The sequence below is a fragment of the Empidonax traillii genome, unplaced genomic scaffold (assembly GCF_003031625.1).
Source record: "Empidonax traillii isolate 1590-97213 ecotype Southwest subspecies unplaced genomic scaffold, ASM303162v1 scaffold496:size689020, whole genome shotgun sequence".
Lineage (NCBI taxonomy): Eukaryota > Metazoa > Chordata > Aves > Passeriformes > Tyrannidae > Empidonax > Empidonax traillii.
Window position 1 is genome coordinate 230,174 of NW_020955689.1, and position 21,368 is coordinate 251,541.

Genomic DNA, 21,368 nt, shown 5'->3' on the forward strand with positions numbered 1-21,368 from the left:
TCTCTTCTCCCAGGCAACCAGCAGTAGGACAAGAAGGCATCATCTTAAGCTCTGCCAGGGGGGGTTTAGGTTGGATATTAGGAAGAAATTCTTTACAGAGAGGGTAATCAGCCATTAGAAGGACTGACAGGGAAGTGGTGGATTCTCTTTTCCTGAAGGTTTTTAAGATGAGACTGGATATGGCACTTAGTGCCATAATCTAGCAAACACGGTGGTAGTAGATCAAGGGTTGGACTTGATGATCTCAGAGGTCCCTTCCAACCTGGCTGATTCTATGATTCTATGGTTCTGTGATTCTATGATTCTATGATTCTGTGATGAGTGAGTTGCTGTGATAGCTCCTCTCTGTATCATGGAAATGTCACCCAGCGTGGAAGTCAGGTGTTGCTCACCAACACCTGAAAATCCTCTCACTCCCGAACAAGGGAAACATCACTCCCTTGCTGCGAAATTTCTTCCTACCATACCTCACCTGATATTATTGCTTTCTTCTAGTGTTCCACACTAGAAGTCTTTGCAGCGATATAACCTTTTCTCTCTACTGCTGTGGATCACTGGAGAGGAAAAGAGGAGGGGTCCAAGGTCACAGTCTTCCTAAAGCTAATCATCACCAAAAATGAAGGTGGATCACTTGCACTCTGTCTGCCCATGAACTGAAACAATAAAGTCTGGCTGTGGCAATGAGAATTAATTTTTACTGGCAGAAGTTAACAGACAGTTTGAGCCAACCTAATAGCACACTGTGTGTTCCCTGATATCCTGTTTCTGTGACTGAGTGCTGCAATTAATCCCAAAGAAAAAGTATAAACTGTAGTCTGTCAGGTCAACAAAGATTACAAGACAAGACTGAGCCAACACAAGGTCAAGCATAATAGCATGTGGCAAGGACAAAGAGGAACTTTTTCTTTGAACTTCAGGAACTATTAGGAACAGCGTAAATGTCTTGGGTAAGCCCCACCATTGTCTTTTACTAGCTTGCAGTCAAATGAAGTGTAAGGAAAAGTAACCAACAAAAATTAACAACAAAAACCCATTACATGCACAAGATTCACAGGAGCAGGCTGTCCTGAAGAAGTTTATGGTATACTTTTTGAAGACATGATCCAGTGAGGAATCCTTCAGAAATATGCTTTTATAGAAAGAGCAGCACAGTACATAACCTTTGGGTAAAAACTGATCTAAGAATTTCAGAGAAAAAAGGGACTGCTAACTTGTGATGAAAATAAATAGCAGAAAATAGCATGTTATAAATGGGGAAGAGGCATACTGAAATCTTACAATGGCATGGCATGGCAGAAGGGTGGGAGTGATAGGTTTTAGAGCACGATACTGCTTGTGTTAATGTTCGGGACCCTCAGCTTTGGAATGTCTGTTTCTCCTCACAAACCCCTGCCCAATTTCTCTACCGAAGAAATGCTGAAAGGAATTGCTGCAAGGAGTTCCTCAACATTACAAGAAAAAAGACCCTAACCAAAACCCCCAGAAAACCACAAAGAAACAAACCCCAAAGGTATGACCTTGACACATACTTCTGAGAAAGACGTATATACCTGCCCACTCTCCCATAAAAACTGGCATATGGATGCATCCCCAACCACAATAGGCAAAGACTAATCAGTATCAAAATCATTATGGACCAAGTTTTTCCTCTAGGATTTTAATTTTATACCACTGCAAACCCATCAACTTTGCCCAAATAGGTTCTAATTTACACTTTACAAGTGAAATCAGAATGAAGACAAAATATATGAGAGTCATCACTGTACACCTGACCCTATAAATCTAAAAGGAACCAGACACTCAAGAATCAAAAGAGGACAAAAATCCCTCTAAAGTTAGGCACAATGTATATTTTCAAGATCTCTCAGTCACAAAGCAGGATGAGATTGCTGGGATCAGAAAACTGTTTTGGCTTTCCAGCATTTTCAGGACAAGATGAATGCCATCATGACTAATGGAATTTCCCATTAAATATGGCCTAAGGAAACTAGACATTTCAGAAAACAAATCAGCACTTTACATAAATATATTTATGCCTAAAATTAGATTTACTGGTTTGGTGTGAAGCTGACAGCAATATATTCATTTATTAGGAATACACATAAGAAATGCTACTGTACCTTAGTTATATGTGTACTTTCAACCTTTTGCTGACTACACACCCCGTACTAGAGAGAAAGCGCTATCACAGCAGCTAGGTCAAAACTCAACATTCAAATAGTCCAAGATTTACAGAAAAGAAAAATAAAGCAGAATATTAAAAAAATGGCAAAGAAAATACTGTAACTGCACTTAGAAGTGGTGGCAAATCTGTCATTCCATCTTTGCATTTCCTACTGTGATTATAGCTCTACAGTCACCCATCAATCACTTGCCCTCTGTTTTGTTTCTCTTTACAGAGGAAGGCAGATGGATTTCTTCTGTGAACTCTCCACTTAGTCAATGTGACATGAATCCCAGCTTACCTGAGTCTAAGTGCCATGGGTCGGTAGCGGCCGACATTGGTGGGATGGTGAGTGGAGATGCCCCGCAGTTGGATTCTACCAGTTCTCCTTGGATGTGAACGTGAGAGGAGGCGTTGGTAGGTCTCAGAGCTGCTTTGAGTGGAGCAATCTGGTTGAACTGCACTCTTGATAGACAGCCGGTGAATCCTGGGGTGTTGTATTTATATATATCTTGGTCAATCTTCCCAATTTCTATGGGAAATTGAAGAGGGGAAAAAAAAAATTAATCGAAACAATTAATTGCTTTGGCAAGCGCAGTTGGTCTGAACACTTAGATTCCCAGAGCACAGTTTCCAAGTCTGTCTCTCAGGGATACTGAGATCATGTCATACACTGACAGGTTTCTTTACATTTCATTATAGATTAAGGCTGAAAACCTTCAGGCCTTGGTGTGACTCAGTTTCACTGCTAAGCTATCATTAAAATGAAAGGCTGGCATGTAGGAGTCAGTGAAGGAGTCACCAAAGAACAAAAGGGTAGGGAAAAAATTCTTTTTCCTGAGAAAATTGGTGGAAGAGAAGGTAGAAGGACATCCACGTCCGGGATGTCTCCTCCCAGGTGAAGCTGCTCCTGAGAGAGATTCCCCTTCCTTAACCCTGCCCTGTTGCCCTCTCAGTGGGCCTGGCCAAATCCTGGTCACTCCTGTCCCCCTTTTGTCTACTTGCTTGGAGACCAAGTCTCCCTTCTCTTGAATACTGAGCATCCCTTCACCAGAGAGCCAAGGATCCCTTCTCCAGAGGACCACGTGTCCCTCTGGTCTGGGGTGGAAAACCTTCACCTGTAGTATCCTATCCTGCAGTAGTGAGAAGTGGCAGGAGCCCATCCACCCCTGCTGGAGGCCAGGGAGGGGCAGCACTTGTGCTCCCCCTGCCTCTGCAACCAAGGCTGTGTCAGCTGAGACCCTGCTGCCAGTCACTTGGCTGCTGTGGGCTGACAGGCAAGCTGGCTCTGCTGCCACTCTCCAGAACAGCTGCTGTCTCTCAAAATCACTCCCCAGGTAGTTTTTTCCCATCTAAAACACCAGTTAAGATAACTCCAAAAATCATGCAAAATGTGACATATACCATTACTATCCAGCAACCTGCATGCTGCTCCCAGCTGTTTTAATTCTGCCAGGACCTGTTGCAACAGCCTGAGTCACAACCCTAAACGAAACTGTTACTCTCTGTCAGCTGTCTGCATTAGAGGGGTATTAACACTTCAAAGCCTCTCTGCAGTGTCTAATATCCTATTTACATGGCAGTGGGGAATTTGGCTTCATTTCTTGTATGGTAGCAGAGAATGAATGAAAAGGACATATGGAAGCATCGTGTTTGTGCTGCACCAGGGAATATTGCTCCAGAGCCACCAAGACACTTCTAACCACCTTTCCTGGGGCTGGCAGGTTAATACCTGGCCCTTGAAGTCGGTGGAAAAAGTCATACAGGGCTGAGCAAAGAAACATGGTATCCCAGGGACAGAGAAAAGGGAACAGTCCCATTCAAAAGCAACATTTTCAGATAGGAAAGATGATAAAGGTTTAAAAAAATGGTGCTTCTGGAAAAAAAAAAAAAAAAAAGCCGAGGATTTTCGAGGCTACAAACCAGACAGGCCATTTCAAAAATGCTTTTTTTTGGGGGTTTACACATTAAACATGAAGTGGGAGAAAACTGGTGGAAACTGATCAAATCTTGATCACGACTAAAACAGCTTCTTGGTTTTCACACAGAACTAAGGTGTAGTGTTTCTGTCTTTGCAATCATATTAGAATAATAAACACACAACACCCCCCACACACCCAGCATAAGGACACAAAACTAAGATGCATAATCTGGAAATTACTTGCATTAGATCCTTATATGGTCTGCTATACAAGAATGGATTTTCTATTTCCCCCATTTCCCCTTTCCTTTCTTGTTTGAGAATATCTTTTCTCCGCTAGTGCTTATCCAGCCTTTATCAATGTTACAGCCACATTTCACAAGCTGGCAGTGAGCAGTGACTGTCACCTGTGATGAAGTGGAAACATCCTCGGCAGTCAGCTAGAGACCAGCTTAAATGCTTAAAATAATTTCGTTATGCATGTCTTTCATCCAGCTCTCCTTTAAAAAACTAGTTTGACCAAACCATTAGCAATATCTCCTTCAAAAATTTTATAGTAAGTGAAAGAGCTCACATATGCACACACATTTTCCATAGTTAGTAGAAAAGATGTGTAAAAGCCAGAATTCATGCAATTTTATGCTACTTGTAGACCACATCACTCAGTCAAGGTCCTATCTGACCATGATATTCATTCCCTCTTACTTCAATAAAATACTCATGGAATATTCAGTGAATAGCTGCAATTCTGAACAATCCTTATAAGCTAAGGAACAACTACAACAAGACCATATTTCTCTTTAAACATTGTAACCACCGTTGTTAACAGTTTAGTGATTTAATTCACATTTTTATATATTCTGTGAACCTTCATGCAGAAGCTAATAGCCTCCCACTCACCAGTTCTGAATGACAGGAACAAAGAACCATGAATATGATTGTGTTTCAGCAGCTTCAGATTTAGCAGTTTCAGCACCATGCTTCTCTAACTCCATAAATAAGTGACAGATACCAGATCCTGAAAGAATTAAAAAATACCACCCCCGCAACAAGGTACCTTGCTCGAGTCCTGCATTTTTATTTAAAGCATTGCACAAGTGATGGCTGTGCAAGTCTCCTCAGGCAGATTTACCACGAGCTTGCATCACATCAGTGCTAAAACAATACAGATCGACTTCTATGACTGCCAACGTGTTCTTTCCCACGCAGGTCCCACGGGGCTCTCTACACACTGATACTCTCTGATGTTAGGTCATTATACTTTGTCTGCCTGTGTATTTGAGCCTGCTATAAATCCTTTCCTGGGGAGTGTAATGATTGCATAATGAAATATGTCTTTGTTCTCATGACAAAAATTCAATTTTCTCCCTATAACATAGAGGGGAGAAAAAGAAAAGATTATTATAGTCACATTATCTAAAAAAAAAAAGAAATATGCAATGCAACTACTTTGCATTGCTCTAATTTTCAGCACATAAGCTAGTGCAAAGTCATATTAATATTACAGTATACAGTATTATCATTACCTAATAGCAACATTTATATTATTGCTTTCAGATCCTGCTGGCAACTTACCCTCAAGCACTTCTGTAATGAAAGACTTTGAAAAAGACAACTTATAGGCCCTTTTTTACTTCAGCTGATTTTAACTATTTGCTGCCTTGACCACATAACCTGCTAACTTGAGATGAAGACCATGATTACATGAGACCATTTGGATGAACCCATTCTAGCACAGATGCCTTGCAGTATACAAATCATTAACAACGAACATATACACAGGTACTCTGCAACTGCCTACCCAGATTACTTAAACATTTTAAAAATGTATATAACTAGCACACAGTATACCAAAAAACCTCACAGAGGTGTTGCCCTATATCTTGTGTTATTCACCAGAAATATATTTAACATCAATTACTTGTTATTTTTGTTTTGCTATTTCTGTAATAGTAAAAAGATAAAGGAATTTAATTCTCAGTTACTCATTTTGATTTCAGGGCTTGCTTCCCATGGTTGTGGCAGAAACATGCCACATACTGATGAAAATAATACCATTTCTCTACTGAAAATTATGTGCTTACTAAAGAAGAAGGTCTTTATCACCTAGGTGAAAAGATGTAAAGAACATTATTTTCAAGCACATTTATGACACAAGGCACCATTAATGAGTACCCAAGAAGTTGAAATTGATTACTCTATGAATCTAGAAGGAAACAAGCAACAATAAATTGTATAGAGGGAAAAATTGTGGAAAAGTAACAAATGTGTAAGTAGCACATAATTACATTAATTGGTGTAATTAAGTTATCTGTTTTTAAGCCTTTTTGCTCTTACTACATTACCTGTAGGTGCAGAGTTGTGGCTCCTGCCTAGGCAGTATTACAAGACAAACAAACAAAGGGTTTGATTCAGATTATTGCTCATGTTGACCTGGCTAGCATGCATCTGATGAACTACTTGTAGAAGCAGACACATTGCCAAGTATAGCTTTTTATCTACTCTTTCTCTCCCTTTTCTACTTTCCATACCTATCACTAAAAGATTTATAGAGCAGCTTACAGGGCCACAGCATTTCTAATAGCACAAGAAGTTATTGCACTGCTGGAGAGGTCCAGCTTCACTTAATTCTACCACCTATTTTTTATACATTCTTGTAGCACCACTTAGAAAAGCAAAATGACAGCCTGACATAGCAGAAAAACAGATGATGTGTTTGGTCCGATAGCCCTGTGCACGTTTTGGACAGGTGAAGAGCTGCTTTTTGTTTATGTAAAGTTCCCCACGGCAGGATCCTAGAACATTTTGGATGTACACAAGGCTCTGCAGCACAAAGCTGTGCAATCCAGCACAGTGAGGTGCCACACCAGTATCATCAGGCCACATGAGGAAAGATGGCCTTGGACTGTATTATACACGAACTTTGGAAACTGGGAGAGAAGTCAGCCACACGGAAAGAGGGAAACATTCCCACTGCGAATCTTTATAAAACTACAAAACCTGTTTTTACTAAATGTATGTGCTGAGTATCTTTGCTGAATATCTTCTCTATTCTAGCTGATCTCTGCATTTTTTTTTCTTGATGGGCTCCGAAATGCATATCAATACAGAAGGTTATAATAAATTCTGAACCTTGCACAGTGTTCTCTACATACAGAGAGGATCAAGACATCTATTTACTGTGAATTATGTTCCATTAGGAAGGAAGTGTAACAGAACTTGAAGTACAGATTGTGGGTGTGCACTACAATGTATGTAATAAATATCCTCTTATGAATTCCCTTGGAGTTTTCCAGGGTGCCCTTCAAGGTAGAAAAAAGGCATAGCTAGGAGCACTTATTCTAGTTTGGCAAAGCTCTTTGTAACTGTTATAGAAATCTAGCTCTTCTTTTTTTCCTGATAGTAGGAAAGCTTTGCCCGAAGTAGCCCACAATGGGACAGGGAGAAGAAAAGCACTATGTCCTGGTATGATTTTGGTTGAGACAGAAGATACCTTTTAAACAAAATAAAGTCTCAGAAGCAGAACCAAAGCCCTTTCAGTTCCATTTACTGAAAAGACTACTTTTTACACAATTTACATGAGACATCAATTTAGTTTTGCTTCGAAAATAGTGAAAAATTCAACTGTTTGGATTCAGGACAATGACCTGTTTATATGTGCCCATTTATGCTTAGAAATAGAACAGCTTAATGATTTTGGAAAGAAAGTAGCCATGTCAGCAGTGGGAAAAGTTCAGCTTTGCCATAGGGTGGTATTTCTGGCTGAACTACCAGGATGCTCTGCTATTTCACTTAAGATACAACATCCACTTGGGTAGACAGAAAGTAATCCATTATAAATCTCTACAACCCTTCTGCTGGTGGTACTGAATTGACCCTAAACTGTATAATATTTTAATAGACTGCACAGGTGAATTCACCAATTCAATTAAATGAACCACTAATTGCTTTCGGGTCAACCTCAGCAATGGATTTTCTCTTAGAAATAAAGTACCATGTGCTTCCTTGTCCCCTGTACTCAGAAAGGTATCTTATTATATTACCCACTGCTCAAAGATCAACTCAATCAGCATCTTAAGCATCTCTCTGTTATGGCGTCAGGCTCACCATAATGGAAAGCAGTTTAAACTCTGCTGAAAGGAAGCTATTGATTTCAAGAATTCCCAGTCTACAGAGATTACTTCACTTGTTTGATGCCTAGATGAGCCCTTCAATGCAACATCAAACCGTAGCATATATTAATACTTGAGAGCTGGTGTGGTATAAAAAAACTGACCGAATAAATGAATTCGTTTGAACCACAGTCATAGGGAGAACCTATCCGGAGTGGCATAGACCTGCTAGACCAAAGCCACAGGGCTAAAAAGTCCATCTCAGAAGCAATTACTATACATTCAAAAGAGGCATAACACCAGGCAAAGGGAAAATGATATTCTGACACATCGGCTGGGTCTTCTGATGAACATCCTCCAGTACGAAGATCAAGCATGTGTTTGCTTACTGGCTGTTTATACCTTCTCTGTCCTAAGATCAGCAATTTCTATATCAAAAAAAAGCATACTACTACCACTTGACTGTGTAGATAACATGTGATATCAGATGTGCCAAACACTCACTGAACAAAGCAAAGAAGCTGAACTCTCAGAGCTACGTTTAATGAGCTGTACTTAATGTAAAACCTGAAGACGAGTAATGGGGGCTGAACTAAGCTACTGTAAAGACTTTTCATGGCCCTAAAACTTCCATGGCTTTTAACTTGTTTCTGATGTAAAGTTCAGTATGTGGTACAAACTGAGTGTAAAACAACATGGATTTTATTTTGTCCATTACTCAAAAATGAGCTAGTGCATGCTGCCTTTCTGAACACTCTTCTCTCTTGAACATGGAGAACATGCTGCAGGGGTGCTGAGGGCAGCAAACAGGTGAGTTCCTCTTGGAAACGGGCAGCTGATCTTCACAAGACACGTGTGAATGACTATCAACTGCTCTTCATGCAAAGCCTAAAATCCTGTGCAGCAGACACGTTTTTTTAAGTCCACAGGTCTGCAAAGGGCCAGGTGGTATCCAGATGCCTCCCCACATGTCTCCTTCCCATACATTTAAGCTCCCAGGGGCCTGCAGGGATGGAGGAAATATAGTGAGAAGCTTTGGGGTGGCCTCCAGCCCCCACTGGGTTGAGACGGGCATCATGTCACTCCCCCTCTTGGCACATCACTAGGGACTCGCCCATCCCCTTCACCTTGGATCCATGATCATATCCCGAAGTCAGATGCCTCAAGACATCTCTACAAGTGATTGCTTTCCAGAGCCTTCAGGCGCTGCTCACAGTGTGGCCCTATCAGGTGTCATGGTCCTTCTGTGGCTATTTTAACTTTTTCTTTGTATCTCTGTGTTATTTGTTGCAATGTTTCTGGTTTCCTTTTATAAGAAGACATAGCTTGCATGAAATAATTTTGTGTAACAGTTTGTGTCTAGGCTGACAACCTCATTGATTATCCAGTGAAATACAGAGAAGATGCTGTTTATGGTCTATGAAGCACTGTGCCAGAAACAAAGGAATTAACATTAACCCAGCAGTGCCAACCAATACTGTTGCACAGCAAACACACGGTGCTTTCATTTGCTGACACTTCAGAAATGGCCTTTCCACCTACAGTGCAAGCAAGAGAAAAATTACTTATGAAGCCTGTAACAGCTCAGTGCATGTTTTAGTTGCAGCAGCAGCTTTATTAGACTCGCCCAAACAAAGGCCATTTCTTTATGAAACATTCCTGATACTTTCTGGACAAGCTAAAAATGATTGAACCAGGTGAAAAATACACAAGATTAGAGAATCTGAGCTGGCCTGGAAGCTGCACTGCAGCCCTGGAGCACTTCCAAAACCCAGTCGCTGGCAGAGGAGTTACGGCTTTCGGGTCACGCAGTAATGGAGACAGTAAATCACTGGCATGAAATACACTCCTATCAGAGTCCCATTATTGCAGGAATAATAAACACTAGTGCTGGACTGCAGTTCCTCTGTTGAAAAAGGCACTGTGAAGAATGCAATGAAATAGAGACGTTATTTGACAGCAGCCTGGTTTCACATTGCCACAAATGAAGAGGGTTTGAGAACAAGTCGGATTTTCTTTTCTGCTCTTCTGCACTGATAATTTAATCACTGAATGGTTCAAGATTTTATGTTGGATGCATGTTTTCCTGGAATCTTTCATTTTAAAATGCTATTCATAGCCAACAATAATTATTATTAAGAAATTCACAGTGCCTTTTAACAAAAGGGGAATTAATTGATGCTGCGAGGTTCTTAGTAATTGCATTATAAAGCCTGCAAAACTAAGGCCAAGAGTAAAAGTGAACACCATTATTTCAAGGAAACAAGTAATTTTTTCTCATTTTGCTACTGACTTGCTGTGTAATTTTGAGTGAGTCACTTCAGATATTCATACCAAACTCTGTCTCTCCCTCTTAGTAGGACTTAGAGAATTCTCCCAACCCTCTAACTGAGATCTGTCTTGAGGTGTTTTGAGAATTTAAGTTAAAAAAAGGTATGGACATTGCTTTTAGATATAAAAATAAATATACTTTTTTAAACACCCCAAAAACTTCTAATGACTTTGGAAAGGTCACTCATGGAGACACAGACTGTATGGCACATTTTCATTGATAGAAAAGATTGTATGGCACATTCTATTCCCAAGGGTAATAGAACAATTCAAAATCAGGGAAAAAGAGAAGAAATACTAAGTTTCTAGTGATCCTTTGCTGCCAGTGAACGATACACACCATTCAGATATCAGTCTTGATTTTGGCAGAAGTCTTCAAAGGTTCCCAGTCAAGAGTGGCTGCTGAGAAGTGTTCAGCTGGGGGCAGAACTTCACTGAGAGTGAACAGTCAGCTCTGTGCCAGGGACAAAGACTCCCACTGGTTTTGTCGAAAGAGAGACCCCTCTGTATGTTACTCTTTATAACCAACTGTGAGTGTTAATAAAGTAATTTCATAGGTTTGTGTAGCATTTTATTTTTCCTCTAGATGACCAATCGTTCTCCTCAGCCACAAGGGACAAATAGCTCAGCCTGTTGTTTAAAGGAGGAATTCCAAATGTAGGGAGAGTTAAAAAGAAAGGCCATTCACCTAGATGACAGCCCAAGTTGACAGAATAGGACACTAATATTGTTCATTCAGTGCATACTATCTATTTTGACTGAAAACCCTCCTGGGTAGCTAATGGAAATTTTTTGATTGAGAAGCAAAGTGCTCAGCACACACTGATGTAACCCACCAAGCTGCAGAAATCAGCAGTTCTCAAGTCAAAACTGCATAAGAAGTATTTCGCTGTCACTTCAAGAACAATTTTCTTTTTCTATCCCATCCTCTATCCTTTTGACATGATGCAAGAGCATTTGGATCATGGACTGAGGTCAGTAGGAGAGCCATCACCAGGTGCTTCATCCACAACAAAGAATTAAATGTTTTATCCACGTTTTTGTCTGCAGGCATGCTCTAAAGAGTGCGAGAAGTGGATGATGGGGGAGGAGAAAAATTATACACACAAAATTTCTTTAAAAAAATCCAAACTCCAAATTTAAATGACTGGCAAAGTAACTAAATAATTTTATCATCATAGATATCAGTGTGTGAAAAAGCGGTTATCACAGAGAAAACATCTTCAGAATTAGCTGGTACACTGTATTTCAGCAGGATTTATCAGTCCTTTCTTCTTTATGGTCATGATAAATCACCTTGACATCAGCCTTCATAGCCCTTAGAGAAGGATATAAAACACATATATTTTGCATTTCCAAGCAAAAGAAATACACAGTTTTATTCATATGGTTTGCCTAAATGTGCTTCTATGTCTTATGGAAGCTGGCTGCAACGTAACACAGCAAATGCTTTTCAGTCCAGAAAGTAAATAAATAACCAAATAAGTCTTTTGCAGCCTGTAGTCAAATGTAATGTGTCTTGGCTGAAGTCCAGGGCATTTTGTTATACTGGGCTTTTGTTAGAACTCTATTAAAACAGCATCATTTCAGCCTGATCATTCCTTTGCATTTTAATGGGTATTCTTCTGTGACTACCTGCAAATGGAATCATAATGCACTTTGCATTCTCTATCACCAACCTCAAATATCTTAGTAAAACTGCAGTCTCATCAAAGGCTAGGTAGGCTGAAATCTTTCTTGCCTCAATCCCCCCTTGCCTATCTTACTGTCTTACTTGGAGATGGTAAAAAAGATAGATAAGCATTTGAAGAAGATTCATGGTATGCAATTTAAACTAGAAAATAATTTTTTTCAGTAAAATACTATTTTTATTCGTATACCACGTACACCTTATAGTAAACTTATAGTAACTTGGGGTCTTGTTCTTTTTTATAATTAAAAAGGTAAGGATCTGTTAAGAAGCCACTTTTAGGGATGCTAGTGTCACAAAGATAAAACTTCTTCAGCAGTTTCACATAATTTTTCTTGTTTATTTCAAAGAAATCCATTGGTTTTGCACCTACAATGTTGGATTACAACACAGCATAATATATAAATAGAAGGTTTTTCTGGAATTGCCTTTTTTAGAGTACATGCACGTTGCCACATTATGAATAAGCAATGATCTTTCCAAGTAGTGGCATTTTTAATTCTGTTATCAAAAGTCTGAAAATAGCAAGCAAACGAAAAGCAGAATGCCAGCAAGAATGAGATGTTGTAACTTAGTAGGTCATTTTTTCTTCCAATATTTTCCTTCTGCTTTACTTCTTCATTTGGTATTTGATTTTTCTCAGATCAAAACATTCAGTTTTTGTATAGACAACACCAACTTAGCTGTAGTACTGAAAACCATAATTTATTTCACCAGTCGGAAAAATACTCTAGGACAGCGCAGAGAAAAAGAATCAATTTAATTTCTTAGAAGCAATTTCTTTTATAGTTGGGGTTTTTTTCCCAGTATTGTATGCCTCACAATTTGAAGCTGAGCAATTTATATTTGAACAGTCTCTATTACGTCTCAAAGTCAGTGATGGGGTCGATCCAAAAAAATGCTTTTGCTTCTTTTCTTTGTTCCAAGTATGAAATACACTTTTGTATTTCCTCTGCTGGAACATGCTTATGTATAATAAAAACACTTCTGCAAAGTATTTGCTATTCAATGCACAATGTCAAATTATCATAAAAATTTAACAGCCACATTAGATAGATCAATGACTTATCTAGTTCATTGTTCTCTCTCAGAAAAAAAGGTGAGTGATAGTAGCTGATTCACAAGTAGTGTAACAGCATGGAGCATGTAAAATGATCCTCTCCCAGAAAACCTTTTCAGCCTCCCATAAACATGGGCTTTAAACCTTTCTCAGATGAAGGTTACATTTTACCTTTTATATTTAGCTACCAGAAGAATTGTTTCCTTCGAATGTGCCCAATCTTTTCAGAAACCATTCATGCTGCTGACCTTCACAGCATCCCACACCAGTGAGTTCCAGTGCTGAAATACTGAACTGTGGGACAAATAACCTCCTACGGCTTACTTTGAGGCTACAGCCTGGCAAAGGTAATCGAGTGTCTCAACTTTGTGTGTTGTGGAAACCACTGCACACCTCCTTCGTTATAGGACTGTACTGTATCAAAATTTGGGTGGATCAACTATATCACCTAAGAAGAAAGCTCTCAGTCTTTTGTTTAAAAGAAAACTTAACGCACTTTAGTTAAGAGTGTCAAAGCTCAGCAGAAGATGCTCTCCACCCTTAGACAGTGGAAATTATGATTTGATAAAGAATGAAATGTAAAAGCATTACACTATGATCTCGAAACCAAAAAATGCTCCTTCATTCAATAAATGCACTGGAGATGACAGAAATAGGTGTGGTTTGATGCCAGACAAGAAAATTAACTCCATGAGAAACAGTAAGGCATATGTATAGCTTAACTGGACCTTTATTACTTTTCAGATCAGATGCAGAATATTAAATGCCAGTCCTCAGTGTGCATATTTTCTTCAGTTTCTATGATCTGCTCATCCACAGTCTTATTCAGTAGGTAATGATAATAGCATTTTAACAAAATGACACAGATCTGGGTGTATGGCGTGATGATGGAAGAACAGGACCAGACAACAAGCAAGGACTCAGGGACTACCTTTGCATCTCATTAGATGGTGTAAACTGAACCTTTCTAGCTGGCCTAAACCAAACTGTGCACTACCAACATGCTTTATCATTATTACTATTACATTCAAACATGGAATAATATGCTGGAGTGACATCTGAGGGCACAATGCCATTTGCAGTGTAATGGCTTTGTTAATAGCTGTAACAAGTGATCCCACCCAAATACTGAAGCAGAGCTTTAGGTGTTTCTTATCCCAAACCTATTAGGATTTCTTTGGAGGAACAAGGAAACCTTTGATCGAGCTGCAATAAAAATAAATATAAAAAATATTAGAATCCTAGTATCTCGTTATGCTTGCTCTATTAGAATAGGACTTTAAGTTGAAGATGCTATACTGACAAGAAATACTGTTATTTTCTTAATTTTCTTAAATCTTGTACATTTTAACAAGATTAGATTAAATAAATTAGATTAAACAATCCGTGTCGCATCGGCTGAATCAGACAGCCGACATGTCTAACACAGGGTTGCTTATTAACTTACTTCTTTTACAACCGGTTCACATAAAAAATAAACAAAAACTTACAGGTGGATCGCAGCATCAGCGCCAGAAGATGATCTAAATCAGATTGTCCTTCTTCGACCCTTGGAGCTGCCCGTCCCTCTTCCTCCCAGCCCCCGACTAACCGGAGCCCCACGCAGAGACAAAACGTGTAAGACAAGGTCGGGAAACTCCAAACACCAGGCGGGCACCCCGGACACGCCTCGCAGCTTTGTTCTGGCACCAGAGATGCGCTCACCTACTTGGCGAGCGGCGTCTTCCCCGCCGGCAGCGGCCAAAGGGACTCCCCCAGCCCCGAGCTCCCGGTGCACACGCTGCCGCGGGCACCGCGTCCCTCCCGCCCCCTTCCAGGCTGAGAACCGGCGCCAGCTCATCACACGAGTGCCCCAAGTGCGCGGGGTGTCCCGGCCGGCGCAGCACCGCGGGCTGCCGTGTCCCCCCCAGCCCTCCAGCCCCGGCATCCAGGCTACCTGCCGCCTGTCCCGACCCTGCTCTCCGCACTCTCGGGGGTCCCGGCCGGGAGCGGCGGGGCAGCGGCGGCAGCAGCAGCGCCCCGCACGGCAGAGCTGCGGAGCCCAGCGGAGCGGAGCGGAAAACGCGGAGCGGAGCGCAGCGCAGCCTGCCCGGCCGCACTGATGCGGGTGGGAATACACGGACTGGATCTGCAGGGGGAGGGCGCGGGGGCGGAGGAGGGAATGGAGGAGGCGGGTGCGGCGTGTGGGGGTCCCGGGGCTTCTTGCCAGAAGGTGCTGCTCAATGTGATGTCAAACAGGGGAAATGTTAGCTGAAGGCTACTGTGGTATTTGATAGGTTATAAAAGGTATAGTTAAAGAACATTTTTGCTTTTAATTTACTCGCATGGAAGTAGTGAGGAAAAGCCAAATCAGAACCTGCATAAAATGGTTTTAAAAAGTTAAAATTCCTGAGATGACTTCACTTGCTCTCTGTTAAGATGAGAGAGGGGACACTGCAGCTTGCCTACAAGGCTCTGGAAAAAGAAAGGGTTAAAATCCATCCACTGATACAGATTATGAGACCACTTATTACCCATCTATTATCTGTCTATTAACACAGAGATTACCTATTATACATCTGACACAGATTATGAGACTACTATTATGCGTCTGTTATCCATCTATTATCCGTCTATTAACACAGAGATTATGGGACCACCTCTTCCTTCTCTCAGCTCCTCAGATCAACAAGTGCCTCCTTGCCCACCATCTCCCCCTCCCTGTCCCTGCTCCATCACCCATGATACCAAATGTGCTGGAGGGAGGGGAGGAAGGCAGAAGAAGCAGATACAATTTGGGGATTGACATAAACAACAATGGTATAGGTTGTGGCTCACTGGGGGTGGCTGGGATTGAAAATTGCCGTCTGCTGCTCATCTCTGCTAGGAGCCCCAGCGTGGATGCAGATGGTGCATGGCTTGGGGGGAGGGAGGCTGCCAGCACTGACTCAGGCCAAAAGTATCACTGCAGATGAAAACGTAATGCACTGGCCAGTGGGCAGATCATTATATGTGTCTGCTCCACTTTTTCCCCAGTGAGGTGCCAGAAGTGAGTGAGTAAACCAAAACAATGAACACTTTACCAGAAGTGTACCATAATGGGAGTAATTGATCTTGGAGGAACCAGGATGGAGGAAATGTAGGACCAGAGTCTCAATCACAAAACCTGCAAGTTGTCACCCCAGAAGTCAAACAAGAGATAATAGTACTCATCAGAAGGACCAAATCTAAGACCCTTATTCAGCTAGCATGGTATCACAGCCACACCAATTTAACTGACAATTTTAGCATCCCACCCCTGTCCTGGACGTTTCTATATTGTGCAGAACATCCAAACTTTCAGAAAGTCACTGCTGAATCTTTCAACCCTTACTGCTAGAGAAACAACCAGAGTTAGCATCTCTGCAAGAGTTTAGACAGAATATTTTATAGATATATTCCAGAAGAAAAGAAGTAGTTTCTCCTCTTCTCATTTTCAGGAATATAGTACTGCTTACATATTCTTAACGGGTTTTTTGGTTTCATCTTTTTCTGCTCTTTAAAAGGGGAACACTCATCAAAAATACACTTTCAAGTGTGAATTATGATTTATAAGTGTTTGCATTTTTGAAAAAGGAGCCTCTTCAGTTTGGTCTGTTCCCATCCCTTCTTCTTGTTTGTGCTGTATAAGTATGGATATATCTTCAAGAGTATTTACCATAACATTTCATGAACAGCACCACACGCACCAGCAGGTATGTTCCTCATTGAATGGCCATAACATGGCCATACATTTAAAATTCTGCAGTGCTCACCTCTTGACTAGAAACTCAGCATGGCTGATCTTTTCTGAGAGAAAACAGAAGCAGCAGTAAATGCTTGACTGAAGGCCTTTTTCCTGTTTGGATTTATTAAATGAGAATGTAAAATGGAGAACTTTATTGAACAAAACTGGCACTGACTGTACATACTGTCTATGTATTTCTTTGGAGAAGGCAATTTGAGACCTGTAAACCAGCTGCCACTGTAATTTTACTGAGTTCCATTATTATGGTTGTTCTGAACCAAGTCAGGTTTGATGTAACAAAATTGGATCCTGTTCTGTACAGGCACACAATGTCCTGGTCTGTTTTAGTATTTAATATAGAAAACTCACAGAGAGCTTCCCTAGTCCTCACAAGTAACACATGAACCAGCTCATTTTTATAATGGGAAAAAAAAAAAGAGTAAATGAGGAATCTCTAACTGCTGAATGGTTGTTCGTAATAATTCTAGTAGAGACAGTATGTAATTTGTGTGAGCAGTAGTTCAACCTGAGGTAGTGAAGAGCTTAGCAGAGAGCTGAAGGGTCTCTCAGCATGGCAATCTGCAATTTAGAGATACTCTGACTACATTTAAATGAGCTGGCCCAAGTACTGGAAGCAGTTTAGCTGCAGGGGAACAGACCTTAGTGCGAGGTATTTATTCCACCTCTTGGAAGTATAAAATAATAATTTAGTAGAAAAAGACCATGCCAGAATCAATTTTAAATTGCCTGTATTCATAAGCTCTGAATCTGAGATATAAACAAAGGGAATGAAAAATTCTCACTTATAATTACATCCTTGAGAGACAAATTGTGTGACAGGAATGTTAATTACAGAATGCTGAGGACAGCTTGGTAGGGAAGGAACATGTCACTAGCAGATTTCTTCTGGTGAATAACTTAAACCAGCATGATCTTAAATATGGGTGTCCCAACATGTATGCTAATAAAGTTCATAAAAAGGGGATGATAGACATGTCTGCTGTGTTTGGAAAAAACGCCCTCATTCTCATTTCCTAGAAACTTCAATTTGGAATGCTTGTGCTGGGATCTCATGCAGCCAGTAGTAAAGCATCATTAGATTATTGAATTTTTTTTTTTCCTAAAAATGGTACTGACTATGACATAGGGTAATTAGTTTGAACTTCATTAGGAAGACTAAAGAGGACTTAATCACTGGCCTGGAAGATGGTGGTTGCCTAGGGACCAACAATCATAACCTGATTATGTTCAATATGTGATGTATGTGCTATAAAAAGCCTATCTGGTCAAAGCTGAGGGAGATAATGAACAGCAGCAAGAGGGAGGAGAGAAAGGAAGAAATTCATGGATGGAAGTGGATGTTTAAAAATAGCTTGAATCTCAAAGAACAAGGTTCCACACTTTATGCTTGTACCGTATGAGGATGTGACAATTCCTTTTAATCAGGAAAAAATGACAAATAGAATCAAACCCATACATCAGAGTTCAGTACTGGGACCAGTGTTATTTAATATCTTCATTAATGATATAGATGAAGGGATCAAGTGCATCCTCAGCAGATTTGAAGATGACACCAAGCAGTAGTGGTGCAGTTGATATACCTGAAGGATGGGATGCCATCCAGAGGGATCTGGACAAGCTCGAGAAGTGGGCCTGTGGGAATCTCATGAGGTTTAACAAGAACAAATTCAAAGTGCTGCACCCGGGTCAAGGCAACCCTTGGTATCAGTACAGGCTGGGGGATGAACAGATCTAGAGCAGCCCTGCCCAGGACAAACTGGGAGTGCTGGTGGATCAGAGAGGTGAGCCAGCAGTGTGTGCTCCCAGGCCAGAAAACCAAGTTCTTCCTGGGCTGCATCAAGAGCAGTGTGGCCAGCAGACTGAGAGAGGTGATTCTCCCTCTTTTATCTGTTTTCATGAGATTCCACATGGAGTACTGTGTCTAGCTCTGGAGTTCCCAACATAGAAAGGACACTGACCTCTTCTACTGAGTCCAGACTGGGTCTACCAAGATGATTAGAGGGATGGAGCAACTCTCCTATGAGGAAAGGCTGAGGGAATGGGGTTTGTTCAGCCTGGAAAAGAGAAGGCTTTGGCGTGACCTAATTGCAGCCTTCCAGTACTTGAAGAGAGCCCACAAGAATGGTGGAGAGAGACTTTTTATAAGAGCATCTAGTGACAGGACAAGGGGGAGCAGCTTCAAACTGAAAGAGAGTAAGTTTAGATATTAGAAAGAAATTCTTTACTGTGAGGGTGGTGAGGCACTGGAACAGGTTGTGCAGGGAAGTTGTGGATTCCCCATCCCTGGCAGTGTTCAAGGCCAGGCTGGATGGGGCTTTGACCAACCTGGTCTAGTGGAAGAAATCTCTGTTCATGGCAGGGGGGCTGGAACTAGATGATCTTTAAGATCCCTTCCAATCCAGGTGATTCTATGATTTTGTATTCTATGCTTATATGAATCTATACAATAGCATTTTCTAAGAACTTCTGGGTCTAAATTGAAGAGATTGTTCTACCTACAGCATTCCATAGTTCTTTAGGCACTGGAGTTACAGAAGACTGGAAGATTTCTTAGATCCTTTCAAAAAAACCTGAAAATTAGTTTAAAAAAATCATATTGGATAAATAGCTTGATATCACTTTTCATAAAAGAAGTGGAAGAAACATTGCAGAAATCTGTAAGCAACAAATAAATGAAAGAATTATTAAGTAAACTCATGAAATCTTCAAATAAATTAATAGTTAAAAATGTTTCCTTAAATAAATTTCAAATTTCAGACTTCCAGCACAAGTTTGGTCAAACTATATAACTGTATTTTAGAAAGGTACATGTGTCTTCATGTCAATGTTGAATCAATGAAATTAGAATCCACAATATTAATACAGCATGTGCTTAGTGGAAGTAAGTCATGGATCATAACCTTAGAAGAGTAGAATATTAGAAGCTACCTAAGAAGACACAAAGAGCTGCAGAGTTCTTTAACTGGGCAAAGAAAGGCATATCAAGAAGTGTCTGCCAGCAGTTTTTAAAGGTATAGCAGACTAGTGGTTGGAAGAAGTGACCCAAGGAGGTACATTGTGTTCCACACAAAGTGGAACAGTTGCTGTTCCACTTTGCACAGTTTTTTAAGTCTTTCTTTGGTACAAGCCTTAGAGTTTTCTGATGCTAGCTAGCTAGGTTCCCTCTCACTCCCTCTGAAATCTATATTTAAACTGATGGCTGCTCTAATTGAAGGGACTGGAATTATTTTGGGGACTCACCACAAGTGCTTAGTCATTTCACTAAATGCTCCTGTCATTATTAAATGATGAGTACCCTGTAATCACCTGATGTTGTCTTTCAGTTCCAGAAGCATGTTCAGCTTTTCCATCAAGTGTTTGATTGTGAGCAATATGACCTTGCTTTCAGTATTATTTTTGGCACCTCTTTGATGTTACTGGAACATCAATACTCGTCTCTAGCTAGCTCATTACATGAATGCTTATTGCTTGCTTGGTTGGAATGTGCAAATTTTCTACTATTCCATGTGCCATGCCTGAGATAAGATGACTCAACTATTTACAAAAATATGATTGAAAGACATCTGCAGAGGAATGCTTGAAGTTAAACAGCCCTCCCTCCTCCTGAAAAGTTCTGCAATGGCACTCCTTTATGCTGAATGCAAATTCAACTGATGCCAAAGGGCAAAGGCCCCACTGGCTTCACTTTTAAGCTGTTCTTCTGAAGGCACCTCCAAATTGCTCCCTCTAGCTCCACCCAGTACCAAACACAGTCAGTGCCATCTGCCTACTAGAGCTGGAATTGTTTTTTTCAGCTACCAAATGATCAAGCAGTTTGAGGCAAGACAAGTCACTTGAACTAGTCACCTCTAAATGGGGATAAGACTGTTCACTTAGCACATTTACTATCACTGAATAAAAGAAAAACACTGACTTAAATCCCAAGAGTATTGCCATTATTTTTTGCTCTTACAGGTACGGAAAGCTAGAAAAATAAGGAGATTTGTTAAAACTGACAATAGATAGGCTACACAGTGAGCCCAAGTAATACTGGGCTCAATACCATAGTTGAGACTTTAGCTTAAGCCATTCTCTCTTGTGACAAGGAAAAAACAGAAACTTGATCTTTTTTTTCACTTCACTGAATGAAAACAGACAGTGATGCTTTACCATTAAGTTAAAACACCAAGTTATAGCATACTGAGTTGAAATTCTTGGTCTTTGGCTGACAAACAAGGAGCAGTCTCAGGATATTTAACAGAGATGAATACCTTTACCATAGTTACTACCATGCTATCTGTTTGTAAAAAAGGTAATTTTCAGCAGTGTAACAAGGCTTATTCAA

General features: G+C 40.5%; 1 protein-coding gene across 1 annotated transcript in view; it reads right to left on the reverse strand.

Annotated features, from left to right (window-relative positions):
• Positions 1-21,368, reverse strand: part of CNTNAP2 (contactin associated protein like 2) — a gene marked incomplete at its 5' end in the record, with an annotated part of 444,129 nt that overhangs the window by 18,974 nt on the left and 403,787 nt on the right. Inside the window, one exon of the mRNA XM_027896436.1 lies at positions 2,466-2,696. Within this exon, the coding sequence (XP_027752237.1) occupies positions 2,466-2,696 (231 nt within the window). The remainder of the gene's footprint in view (positions 1-2,465; positions 2,697-21,368) is intronic.